This window comes from Ammodytes marinus (genome assembly GCF_949987685.1).
Source record: "Ammodytes marinus genome assembly, chromosome: 17".
NCBI lineage: Eukaryota > Metazoa > Chordata > Actinopteri > Uranoscopiformes > Ammodytidae > Ammodytes > Ammodytes marinus.
The window spans coordinates 24,299,719-24,313,189 of record NC_137221.1 but is presented as its reverse complement, the minus strand read 5'-3'; the positions used below and the strand labels follow the sequence as shown (position 1 = coordinate 24,313,189).

At 41.6% G+C, this 13,471-nt stretch overlaps 1 protein-coding gene across 1 annotated transcript in view; it reads right to left on the bottom strand.

Annotated features, from left to right (window-relative positions):
- Window positions 1-12,966: 12,966 nt before the first annotated feature.
- The window catches only part of nt5c1aa (5'-nucleotidase, cytosolic IAa), a gene marked incomplete at its 5' end in the record, with an annotated part of 23,366 nt that continues 22,861 nt past the window's right edge, over window positions 12,967-13,471 (bottom strand). The window contains one exon of the mRNA XM_080045460.1: window positions 12,967-13,384. Within this exon, the coding sequence (XP_079901586.1) occupies window positions 13,046-13,384 (339 nt within the window). The 3' untranslated portion in view covers window positions 12,967-13,045. The remainder of the gene's footprint in view (window positions 13,385-13,471) is intronic.

Genomic DNA, 13,471 nt, shown 5'->3' with positions numbered 1-13,471 from the left:
GAAAAAAAATCTTCCGGGGGAGCATTCCCCCGGACCCCTCTAGAACAGTGGTTCTCAACCGGTGGGGCGCGGACACTCTACCGGGGGGGCACGAGGGGGATGAAAAAAAAAACTTAACTTTTTTTGAAAGGTAGTTGCCAAGTTCATCACACAAACACTCCAATCCACTGATATGAGATCAGTTTGCAATTTTCAAGTACTGAATTAATGGTAGGACTGTGGCCACTAGAACTGGTCTCTGGTCAGCAAAGGTCTTGAAAACAGCATAAGTGTGCTTGTGACATGCGTGCCACCCATGCATGTGTATGGGCACGTGTCCCAGCAGATTTTTGAAATCTGAATAAAAAAATTTAAGTTTGTAGTTAGCAAGTGTAACATGTTCTTAGGGCAGAATTTCATAAATAAAGGTTTATTTTTTTAGCAAGATATTTGGTCAAAATCTAGTTGTCATCCGTCCCTCTGTCCAGTTGTTAGGCATCTGGCTGCTAGCAAGTTATGTTGTTTTGCTAATTTTACTATTCATCTGAACTGAAATGAATATTGACTTTTTCCTTTATTATCTTCGCCAGAATGCACCAGAATGCTTAGATTACATGTTAAAAACACAAAAAAATCTTCTGGGGGGGGATGCCCCCAGACCCCCCTTCAGGGGTTTACTTTTCTGACAAACATTACAATGGATACTAACATGATTTGGGCATTTGGGATTATAAATCATCTTTGAATTGGTTACAGCATATCACATGCTATTAATTCAGGGGTGCGATGGCCACCCCACTCTAGCTCTGTGGCCCACCTTGGCCACCCCCAGTGGGTTTTTTCCTGGAATCGCCACTGAGACACACACAACTCCGCGTTCAGGCTGCACAGCACATTAATCGCAGGTAGCATTTTGAGCTAAATCTGGCCACTTTCCAAATCCAAGACTCAATAGTTGAAACATTCTCTGAACTGGGTTGTCAGACAGCAGTGTTTCCCATTGATCATAGACTTTGTTTTGTGAAGCTTTTTCATAACAGGTATACCTATTGTAGAATGTATTCTGTGTATGTTCTATTTAGGCTACTATTTTCTTCTCTTCTAAGGAGATTTAAAAAAAAAAACATTTCCTCAGTGTCACATAAAAGTGCACCAGAATTTAACGTTAAATTATAAGAAATTTCCGGACCCCAACCCTAAACCCAATGTTCAACTCAAAGGTTGGCCTAGCCCTTGTGATAATAACAATAATAGAGTATCTATCTATCTATCTATCTATCTATCTATCTATCTATCTATCTATCTATCTATCTATCTATCTATCTATCTATCTATCTATCTATCTATCTATCTATCTATCTATCTATCTATCTATCTATCTGTGTAGGGTGGTGTGTGTGTGTGTGGGGGGGGGGGAGTGGGGGGGGTTGTCAGGGTCGGTGGGGGGGCCCAACTGCAATGACCCAGCTTTGGGGGGGCCCAGCTTGCAGAAGGTTGAGAACCCCTGCTCTAGAAGGTCCAGGGTCCACGACACAGTCTCTCAAATTCCTGTGAGAAACACTGTGTGTGTGCATGGTTATTAAGAGCCATTAGACCAGGGGTTGTGTTCAAGTACGAGTAATGATTTGGTCATTCATCAATAGAAACATTGTGTTGTTATCTGGCTCAGAGAGTGACCAGTCACTCATACGTTTTGGACTATAGACAAACATAGCTTTTACATGTTTGTATTGTAAGACCGCCTCTCAGAGGGCCCATCAGGACTTCCTGTATAGGGGCCCAGAATTTGGAGCAACGCCCCTGCCTCCACATATCGTATAAATAATCATGGTGGGCTGCCTTGGCCAAAAATGCCAGGGCTGAATTTTTGTCCCAGTCCACCCCTGCCTGGTAACCTTCCAGTAAGGACACGGTTTCAGGAATTCATTGCACCTACCTACCTCACTCCCCTAATAATCCTAACTTTTGCATAGGGATTTGTGTGCGTATTCCATTTTGTTTTAATACATTGCTTTACAGAGTGCGATTAAGAGTTTGTATTTGAACTTTGGACAGAGCCAGGCTGGCTGTTGCCCCCTTTGCATTCCTGTATTGATGGTAAGCTATAGGGCTAACCAATTCCCATGTCTGGCTTCATAGTTAATGCAAAGACATGAAAATGGTATTAGTCTTCTCAGTAACTCTCCCAGCAAGAGCATATCTCTAGACATGTCAAGCTGTTCCTGTCATTCCCAATAACTGGCATTGTGTTGGAGTACATACGTCTCAACAGGGGTTAGAAACAGGTCCCAGATCAGATCACAATATAAAGAAACATTCCATGTCCATGTTCATATATGTGATGCTGAGAGGAGATGGTGAGTCGGATGAGAATACACATGGACCTGGATTCTCTTGAACTGGTTGCTCCTCACTCCTCTCAATGACATGATTGTAAACGTGTGTGTGTGTGTGTGTGTGTGTGTGTTGTGACTGTGTAGTCGACAACACGTCTCACACGGTGCTGAATGACTTATTTTATTGCTCAAACAGGAAATCCATTCTGTCAGTCTCATCCCTTAGTGCCAGACACACACACACACACACACACACACACACACACACACACACACACACACACACACACACACACACACACACACACCTATATTGGCTAATCTGTGCACATTAAGACCATTAGTGGAAACATTATCTCTTTCATCACAGTGATTATATCAGACGTAGAACAGTGCCGAGCCATGAGCATTTTGCAGATTGAGAGTGCTTTATATCATCTAAAGGGGCAGGCCAACCTTTCACGTACTATAATTGACCCGACGATACATTTCACTTGACAAGACTCTGAAATGGGCCAGAGAAATGCGCTGCTCTCTAAAAACCCAGAGCACAGACAGTGAAAAATCACTTACGCCTAATTAGCCAGAGTGATACGGCTTCTAAGCTTTTTTTTCCAGCAGACAACACCAGATGGTATATTTCTCTTTACTCACGGCTGAGAGATGAGAGAGGTGTTGATTGACTCCACACTATCTATGTTTGTTTGTCATCCTACTCTTTCTAGGGTTTTTTTAGTCCTATTCATCCAAGACTAATTTGGGGAGTTGCTATGGCGACTGACTAGGAGGATTTGCGGTCACAATGTTAGAGCCCAAAACAAAAAAAACAGGAGTTAATAATTAAGTGTGTTTCTTTTGGTGCATATTTAGCTGGCCAATCGTCAAGCCAAGTTCTTCAAAGCCCATATACCCCCACCCCACCCCCATAAAGTTTAACCCACACTAACTCAGGTCCTGTCTAACCGATGTCCACTTGACAATACTTTAAACAAAAAAAACGCCCTGCTTCGAACAGCATGCAAAAAAACTAATTGTGAAATATACGGAAAGTAGTGAACTGCTATCGTCTTCAGTTAGAAAGAGTGAGTCTGTCTAAATATGTCCCAAAATACTGGCATTGAAACCCCTGTAGTGATCAATGTCTGCGTCTAAGAACAATGCAACATAACAACGAGAAGAAACAACACACACACACATACACACACACACACACACACACACACACACACACACACACACACACACACACATTGCATCTTATAGTAGTTGTTAAAAGTGTTATGCAAGGGCTGTCAGGGCCACGTCTTCCCTAAATGTTAATACATGTTCTTTTGTTGGGCCAGGCGTCTAGAGATAAACTGTCACATTTTCTGTTTGCCTGGAATCCACTTCATCCTAGCCCCCGGCTGTGTTTCTGAGGCTCATGTCTCACACTGTTGTTCTGATGGAAATGCCTGACAAAGAAAAAAAAAAAAAGACTGCTGCCTCTTCAGTAGCTCTAGACATCCCCAACATCCATCTAGAACTCTTGTCAAAGCCACAGCAGACACAATCTGAAAGCCACGTAAAGTCGTGCTGTGTCTGAAACATTGTGATTGTAGGACAGCGAGTGGCAGCTATGCTTTATTCATATTTTCTTTTTCCCATCCCAACTATATTGAATCAAACTTTGTGTTTTGCATCTGGCTGTATCAGGCTCACTGGTGTGTCTCCTTCAGGGCTAACAGAACAAAAATAGAAATAAAATACAATTTGAGGGAAAATGAGAGTTTTCACACTGCGCGCACGCACCCCCGATGCTCCCTTCTGTGAGTGGACTTGTTTTTAGTGCCCGCCGGCAGCACCACTGTAATCTAGCCGTGTTCGGGCCACTGACGCTAATTAGAGGACTGATTCTATTTGAATCAAATGTGCATAAGTAATGTTGGAAAGTTAAACAATATTTTGTTAGCCTCGTAGCATAATTGCCTAAATCATATTTATTCTATACTTTTACTCTACATCTGCTCCATTCTACATCTACTCTACATCTACTTTACCCTACTCTATAACCCTTAAAATATGACTTTTGACAATTATGCTATTAGGCTAACGAAAAGTAGATGTAGAGTAGAGTAGATGTAGAATAGAGTAGATGTAGAGTTAAAGTAGAGTAGAGTAAATATGATTTAGGCAATTATGCTATGAGGCTAACGATTTGTAAAAACAAATACCAATCAAACTATCTTCATTACCAGCAGGTGGTCATGTTTTAATTTGCACCATGTGCATCAGAGAGGAATAATAAAGAGGATTCATTCAATGAGGTAGGCAGGATTCATTTAGTGGATCTGCTTCAAGCGTTGCCACTGCTCGTCTCTATGCAGTCAGTGCCATGCTTTCTTCATTGTCATGCAGCCTATTGTGTAGCTGAAAGTTATCATACATTTTGGGAATTACACAATGTTTTGTTTTTATTTAGACTTAGACACACATTATAACCACTCTCGCGTTTGTTTGTTAAAGGAGAAAAAAGTGATATTTCTTTGTTAATATACGTGTTAAACCACTCTCTATTCATACATCAATCACTTAAACAGTATGCACAGTTCATAACATGTCACATTCTTGGAAGCTACCAGCAATAGATACATAAGCCTACTAGTATTACTACTGCAGCAAGTTAGCTTAGTCTAGAGTCCGTAGCCTGGCTTCGTTCAAAGGCAACACAATGATCTAACCAGCACCTATTAATAAATCATCATTACTATTCTATACCTTATGGGAACTGCAGGCTCCAAGAATGAACAAGACACAAACATGTTATAAGTGACTTTAAAGGTTCTTGTAGGCATTTTATCTTTATTTTTAATAGAGCCAGGCTTTCTGTTTCCCTCTGCCTTATGCTGAACTAAACAGCTACCAGCAGTAGCTCCATATACAGGACGTTATCTTGCCTAGCTCAGACGAAGGAGTCCTGGCTAAGCTGGGCTTCAAATGTTGCATGAGTAAAACATCCATCCACCTGTGAAGTAGAGCGACCCTGGGCAGCCTACCCCTCCAACCGTCTTCCCTCCATCCCTTCATCCCCTTAGTCTGCCCACACTTCTAGCCACTGTATCTCTGAAGATCTGCCAGCGCTTAGCAATATGCCTCGCCACGCTGTCAGTAAAGTGTTTCATTCTGGATAAGGGTGTGTGTGTCTATGCATGTGTGTGTTTGAACGTATGTGTGTGGGTGTGTGTTTGTGCGCGTGCGTGTGTGTGTGTGTGTACTTTATGTGATACCTGCTTTGTAAGCCCGATGTCATCTTGCCTCAGGTGAGTGAAGGCAGTCCTGCAAACGCCTTAACACTTTGTGTAAACATGCTCTGTATACATTTTGCCTTGCATATGAAATAAAGATAAATCATTTTTAGCTCAACAATATTTTAACTTAAATCCTTTCTTAAATTCTTCTTATCCCAATTCCATTGCTATTTTCTGGCTCTCAAAGCCTTTCTTCCACTCTTATCTGCTTTTATTTTGTTTCTTAAAGTATTTTCTCCCTCCGTGAACACCTTCATCCATTATTTCCCTGTTTCATTCCTTTGGGCACTTCAGCATCCTGGATAAGGTAGCCATGGAAACACAAAATAGATTTTGTAAAGGCCAACCAAAGGATTACTAACCGATCTTGTACACACACACACACACACACACACACACACACACACACACACACACACACACACACAGGCCAATACTCTAAACTATGGTGTTCCCATCTATCCCTTCATCTCTGTCAAGGGGTAGCCCTAATCTGTTTCCATGGAGACCAACACGGTGGGGAGGGGGGGGGGGGGGTAAATCCCTCTAGAAGGAAACTATGTGGCACTTAAAGGCCTACTTCACCGGTTTGAATATGAAGGTGTATTGAATTCTGAGATCCTATGTAGTATAAATGTGCAAAAAAAATTGAAATTGGTTCATCCTAGCCTGAGAAAAGGCAGAAAGAGTGTTTTTTTTAACCCTATATTAATCTTACTGTGACATCACAGTAAGATAAATATAGGGTTAAAAAAAAAACCTTACTTTGTAAATATTACTGTGATTTCTCCTACTGTGACATCACAGTAATATTTACAAAGTAATTTTTTTTTTAACCCTATATTTATCTTACTGTGATGTCACAGTAAGATTAATATAGGGTTACAAAAAAAACTCTTTCTGCCTTTTCTCAGGCTAGGATGAACCAATTTAAAAAAAATTTGCACATTTATACTACATAGGATCTCAGAATTCAATACACCTTCATATTCAAACCGGTGAAGTAGAAAGGTGAGTTTTAAGGAGATAGTGCTTTCCATAGCCGCTCAGCTATAACACACTCATAGTCAGTTTAGTCTTTATGAGAAACTACTCCTTTTTATTTCTACAGGTAAATCCCATTGAGACCGAAGACTCTTTTACAAGGGAGACCTGTTTTCCTTTCCCACGTTACCATTCACACACACATTCATACACCGATAGCAGGCTAACTATCGACATTCACACGAGGCAAGGTGGGTGAAGTGTCTTGCCCAAGGACACAACAACTATGACACAGGTGGCAGGGCGGGGATCGAACCTCCAACCCTTTGATCATCAGCCGACCCGCTCTACCAACTGAGCCACAGTTGCCCCTACCACAGCTTTTTACTAGTCCCACATCTCAGCAACCTGTGATACACACGGGTCAGAGACACACTGTTGCACTGGCCACCTCGGTGAAATAACAGGCCGTAGATAGGTGAAGGTTGCCACGCCGATGGCAAGGCAGCAGCAATCCTATCAAAAGCACTTCCATCCCGACAGAGCCGTATGTACAAAAGGTCAGCACAAATCTTTCAGCCAGAGGTGACCGCCATAACATTTGGAGATGTATTTGTGTCTTTTTTTTATAACCCATTGGTGTACCATGATTTGTCGTGCACAGAGAGCAAGGTTTATTATGGGAGGTTCACAGTTGCTGTTTGTGTCTAGGTGAATGATTATCCCATTGAAACTGAAATGAATCATCAAATAAAATAGATGTTGCCAAGATGGTAAAATGGTTAAACATCTGATTCTGTGAACAAACCGGAGAACTTTGTATGCGTCTTTTTTTTGAAGTAATGAACAAACAACTGGCTCACTCCTTCTGAAAGTATCCGATGGTGTTTTGGATTGGTTACATAATCACTGCATTACAGTTCCTTATAGTCTCTAAACTCTAGATATTACAATATTTAATCTAATGACTGAGATACAACATGTAATTGCAAACGCAACTCGGTATTTGTTTCCCAATTGTTTTTTTTGTTTTTTTAAGATATTTTTTTGGCATTTTTATGCTTTATTGATAGTGTAGAGACAGAGTTGAAATGGGGCAGAGAGGGGAGTGACATGCAGAGAACGACCGCGGGCTGGAATCGAACCCGGGTCCGCTGCTGGCCGAGGCCCATGGGGGGGACGCCTTACCAACTGAGCTAAAGGCGCCCCAAATTGTTTGCATGTAATCATGCTCACAATGGCTAATTAGCATGAAACACAAACTGCAACTTAAAGCTAGGGTATGTGTGGGGGCTCAGATTCTCTGTTCTTATTGGCTGTTGGGACTTTCCATTCACTTTGGCACGAATTTGTTGGTGTAGAGCGTGTCAGGGAGGGACCTTAGGGGAAGGGACCAAAGAGAACAAGTGGAGCGGTTGAGTTTTTTGGATTCGACTGCCATTTTCTCCCTAACTCCTCCACCCAAGCTTTAAGCTGATGGGAATGCCAATAGTTAATTTGTTAATTGTTTTTTGAGCAAAAACCTGCAAAAGCATCGGAAAAATTCATATTATGACAGTGCTAGTTGAAAAGTTGGAGCATTACTAGAGGCGTTACAACTCAGGAATTTGGACATTTATATCAAATGTAACATTTGACTAAACCCACATATATATAAGGATTAAAAGTCAAGAGCCACCCACATTTCATTCATGGCAGCACATTCAAGAGTGGTGAGAGATATTTGAGTCTATCCCTAGCATCGCTCTGCCAGCACGCACAGCTAAAAATATGCTATAAAACACATGCATATCGGGAACTATATTCTTCATTAACAGCAGCTGTTGTTTGTTTCTTGATGTATGAGCTACTATGTCAACTGTTTTCTCACTTGTGACGGGAAGTGTTATTTTGCTGTCAGGCACTAACGACTAAAAGCCCTGCACGCACACACACATACAAAGACGAAACACAACAATTGCCATTGTGGTGAAATTGATATTTTTACTCGGTCCATCTTGACTGTATACAATACTTGATTGTCAGCTTCTCTTTGTCACACACACATTACATTACTGCGACCAGCTGCTTCTCATCCAGACAAGTGTTTTCCAGTGCTGAGTTTATGAAAGCACATGCACACAAACACACACACGCACACACACACACACACACACACACACACACACACACACACACACACACACACACACACACACACTGTACATTCCTAGAAGTGGACTTAAGGGCGGTCTGTAATGACCAGGTGTGGACCTCTATCATTAACTCCATTCAGTGCAGCAGTGGAGCTGTCTGTGCCTGTTGTTTAACCTAATGAGTGTTTGCTTACTGCAAATAATTCCTTTGTTTCTTTAAAAACTTGATTATATAACGAAAACTTTTAAACACACACAAACACACACACACACACAAATAATTTTGAAGAATATGCAGCAGAATACTGATTTCCCCAAGGATTCTGCACATTACAAATCTGATGGAGTGATTGATGAATTTCCACTAGCCGGGTGAATAATGCCACTGATGTCCTTCCATATACGTGACAGTGTACAGAGAGAGGAGCGCTCTGAAAGGTGCTTTCAGCTCAATTCCTAATTACAGGATTTGCGGCACCTTAAAAAAGAACTATCGTGCTTGAGTGCACGGAAGATAATATAATTGTATTGGAACAGAAATTGTATCGTAAAAAAAATAAAAAAATAAAAACATTTTGTGGACTTGTTTCCCTTGAGTCTTACCAGCATCTCCGCCAAGTCAGAATGAGTCAACTGTCTCTTCCCTCCACGGGTTCCACTCTTGCTTCGTAAGCCATGCAGCAGATAGAAAACAACACTCTCAGTATATGTGTCTTTGGGACCAGTGCTGCTCTTCTCTCTCAATCTGTCTTAATGCTCCTATTTCCTTAGAGTCACAGTCCTGGAGAGAAAGGCCAACTCATGGCCTGTTACGTAATGTCCCACATTTGGTCTTCAATTGAAATCAGTGGAATGTATCCATTATTTGTAAAAAAAAAAAAAAAAAAAAAAACTCCCCCTTTTCACTCTTTCTACTTGGATGATATTCTGCCCACCACAAGATTACACAATCTTCTGAACTCCAAACACCTGAAATTGAAAAAAATAAATGCCAAAGAAGATAAACTTCGGCAACGTCCCTTTCTCTCTTCTTAACTTCAGCACCTTCCAGCACTTATCTACTAACTGGGGCAACTGTGAGATGAGGGATGGTGGGCTGTTTTGGTCATTTCGGGACACCCCAGGCACTGTCTCAATCTGGCATAGCACAGCACAGAGCAATCCTTCTCCTCCTCCTCTATTCTCAATTTATCGCTGATGGGTATTATATGTTTTCTGGATACAGCCTGCACATTTGTGTCACAATGAACTGTGCATAGGCTTTGCAGAGTTCGCCAGCTGGCCTTATCTTCTCAGTGTTCCCCCTGCCCTCCACTATGTTGCCAATAAACTCCAGCCCACTGTCTTGGAGCTTATTAAAAAGTCCAACACGAATGTCAATCCATCTGCGTTTACCAGCAGGCCCCCCCCCCCCCCCCCCCCCCCCGTCCCTGTGGGGTTGTAAGCAGTATGGCTCCAGATAAACCAGCACTGGATGTTGGCGCTTTCTGGCTTTTATTACCCGGACTGTTCTCGGAAGATCAAATTCAGCTGGGTATGATGGGGAATATTAACACATTAATCACGCTAGCTATGTGGGAAGGAAGGTGTGTGTGTGTGTGTGTGTGTGTACTAATATGACTCTGCTCTATGTCAAGATTGGAACATTGGAGTCACCAGGGGAAAAAGCTAAGAAGGGCATATGACGAAAATTAAAATAAATTATACGGAAGAAGAAAATGTGTAAAGATGCAATCAAAAATCATTTATTGAATCAATGTCAATGATCATTTCCCAACATTCTTTATACCACATTAAAAAAAAACACATGTGGTGAATGAAGACCTGTGATTTATCATGCCTGTGCTGCCACTCCCTGGTAGAGTGAAGGAGTGCACATCAGTGTGACTGCCTATGCAGGACTGATGTGTTCATACAATTCTATCCCCTTTCACCATAGAAGTCATTCAGTTTATTGCTGCCTTCATTAATGAGTAAGCCAGGACTATAATTTACACCCTTTATTCTTTTCATCATGTACATTTGCTTTTTACAGTTCCATTTTTTCCCCAACAATTTGCCAATAGAGTCCTCATAACCTTGTTGTTGGAAAGTTCAACCGTTGATCCACCTGCATGAATCTATACTTGAAGGCCGCTCTAAAGTCCAAACTGCCCAGACTGATCCTGCTGAAGCTTTATTCTCTTATAACGCAACCATCATATTAGCCAGGGCAAACGTCTGTCAACAGGCACTGATCTGTTTAATGTGTTTTGGCTGTAAAACTAGACCAGTGGATTGCTTTTGGATTGCTCACTTTTGCCTGAGCTGCAAGAAACCTCAGAAAGGCTGATGATGAAGCGTCTCTAAATACAAACAAGGTGGTAGACTTGAGGAGGACTTTGAAGGCAATGACGAAGTGATGTGAAGTGAATTGCCATTTTCAAAAGGCCGCTCTGGCCATGTTGTCAACGAATGACAAAATACTTGTTTTACCAATCAACAATGAGTCATGCTTTTACTCAAACATGGTATTAACGAGCAGATGAAGTTTAACTGGTCACCTTTTATAATACCAATCAATGCCATCTAAGCAAACTGTGCCTTTCTACTAGCCTTGAGGTACAGCAGAGGGCAGTAAAATCAAGCAAACTGCTTGTTGAGCGTCTGTTACTGTGATACTTCATTTGGTGGGGAACCACAACACCCCTGAACAGAGACTCTGTGTAAAGTCCTAATAAGTGCTACCACTTTAAAACGTGAGTAGCCATAGAAGGTTGTAATACTCAGTACTGGAAAGCTAAATTGTTGGATTGATTAAGAACTGAGTTAAATCATTGCTTCTCCTTCTACTGTTGAATCTCAAGTTTGACCTGAGTAAGCAAAGCCATGTTTTTGAAGAGAACACATTATCGTGCCATTTTGGGCACATTTCCCTACCACAATTGTCAGAATTCACCGACTTTAACTGGTCTCCGTCGTGCTAAGTCCGCTTCAGGTGAAACTAGGCTCAGATCAGCTTTAAGACCGTTGGCACATGCAAGTCTAAATTTTAGCATGCTAATCCTAGCATACAGCTGCAGAATTCAGTTGAGAGGTTTAGTGGTATCAAGTGAAGCTCAACATAATTTGCGATCAATTTTGAACAGTTGCTGGTGCTATAAAGTTGCGGACTTGCTCCAAGATTACACTGCTAGCATGGCTATCAACAGCGTATTCATTGAAAAATAAAGGCACCTACTGAAACTTATGGCTTCTACTGTACATTTGTTTTGGACAAACAGAATAATGCAATGATACTTTCTTCGATACTATGAAAAACATTTATGAAACGTGCTACAAAGAGATACTTTAGCATGCTACTTTGTACCGTTTACAGATGAGTCTTACTGTGATTCAGTAATCTTTTTTGAGATGTGATGTCATGAACTGAATATACAATTTTGTACATTTTTGACCTGTGTTAAGCATCACGAAAATGTCAGGGGATCACCATATGTTTCGTTCCATGCAGATTATCTGAGCCCGTAGTGAATTTTAACGGCCTTAATGGCTAACACAGTGTCTTCAATGATACTAAGGCACCAACTGAAACTTATTGCTATATTTGTTTTGGACTCAAACAACAGAAGATAGTTATGCTATCTGCAGTACGATACAGCATAAAGTTACAAACAAACGGTTTTACATACTGGTGAAGTCAAACTCTGTAAATCGATTCAAACATAAACTCTAAATTCTGACTCTTCTGCTATCATACATCGGTGTACTTTTTAACCTTACGTTAACTCTGCATTGTGCTAATTCTTCATTTATTGCCATTGTATTCCCACGGCCGTAATAGTCTCTGTGCCTTTCTTAAACAGGAGTGAATATCAGTTAAGCCATTCATTCTGTATCCTCCATCATTCACTGGTGAGGTGTCTTCACAAAGACAAGCAGTAGTGAGAAAAATAGCAGGTCGCAATGACATTCGAGCACCTTTAAAAATTCCTGTGTAAAGCAAGACTTTGACAAAACACATAGTTTTAAGTAGACTAAAGCTTTAAAAAGTCTAAAGGGACACTTGGGATCCAGGTCATCTCAGGTTCCAGACCTGTATCTAACACCTAACATGATAGCATTTAGCTGCAACAGTTTACATTGTGATAAAACAGACTTACGACACATTTGCTACAATATGGAAATGATGCATTTCCATGTAAAAATGCAATACAAGTTCCTCTTTACAAGCTCTCTGACACCTCTAGACTTTACTTTGCTCTTCCTTAAGATGTTTCTCAGCCGGCTTGTGGCTGGATGACCTTGTCATTTGCACCTGAGGTCCTGCTGTCCACTTCCCTGACTACTTCTTTCTGGGGTGTTTCTGTGCGATGCCATAGGGCACATGGGCAGCGATGGTGCCCATCTCAGCCGCTCCCTCCACGTGAAACATCTGATCATCAAAGTAGATGTGAGGCCTGATCTTCTCCAGCATGGGGCCCTTCGGAGCTCCGGCCAGGAACAAGGCTTCGTCTATCTCCAGGCCCCAGGCCCTGAGGGTTTTCAGCGCGCGGATTCCAGAGCTGGCTGCGCTACGAGCTGTGACCAAGTATGTTCGGATGGGACAGTTCAGGCGCTGGCCTTTAGCATAAAACTTTTTCTGGAGCTTGCCCAGTGCCTCCAGGAAGCCCTTCAGGGGACCCTGCCAGAGAGGAAGACAGAGATGAGGACAAACGTGCTGAGATTATGCGTGCTCTTGTTTTTCCAGTGTTTGGTTTTGTGTATTTTA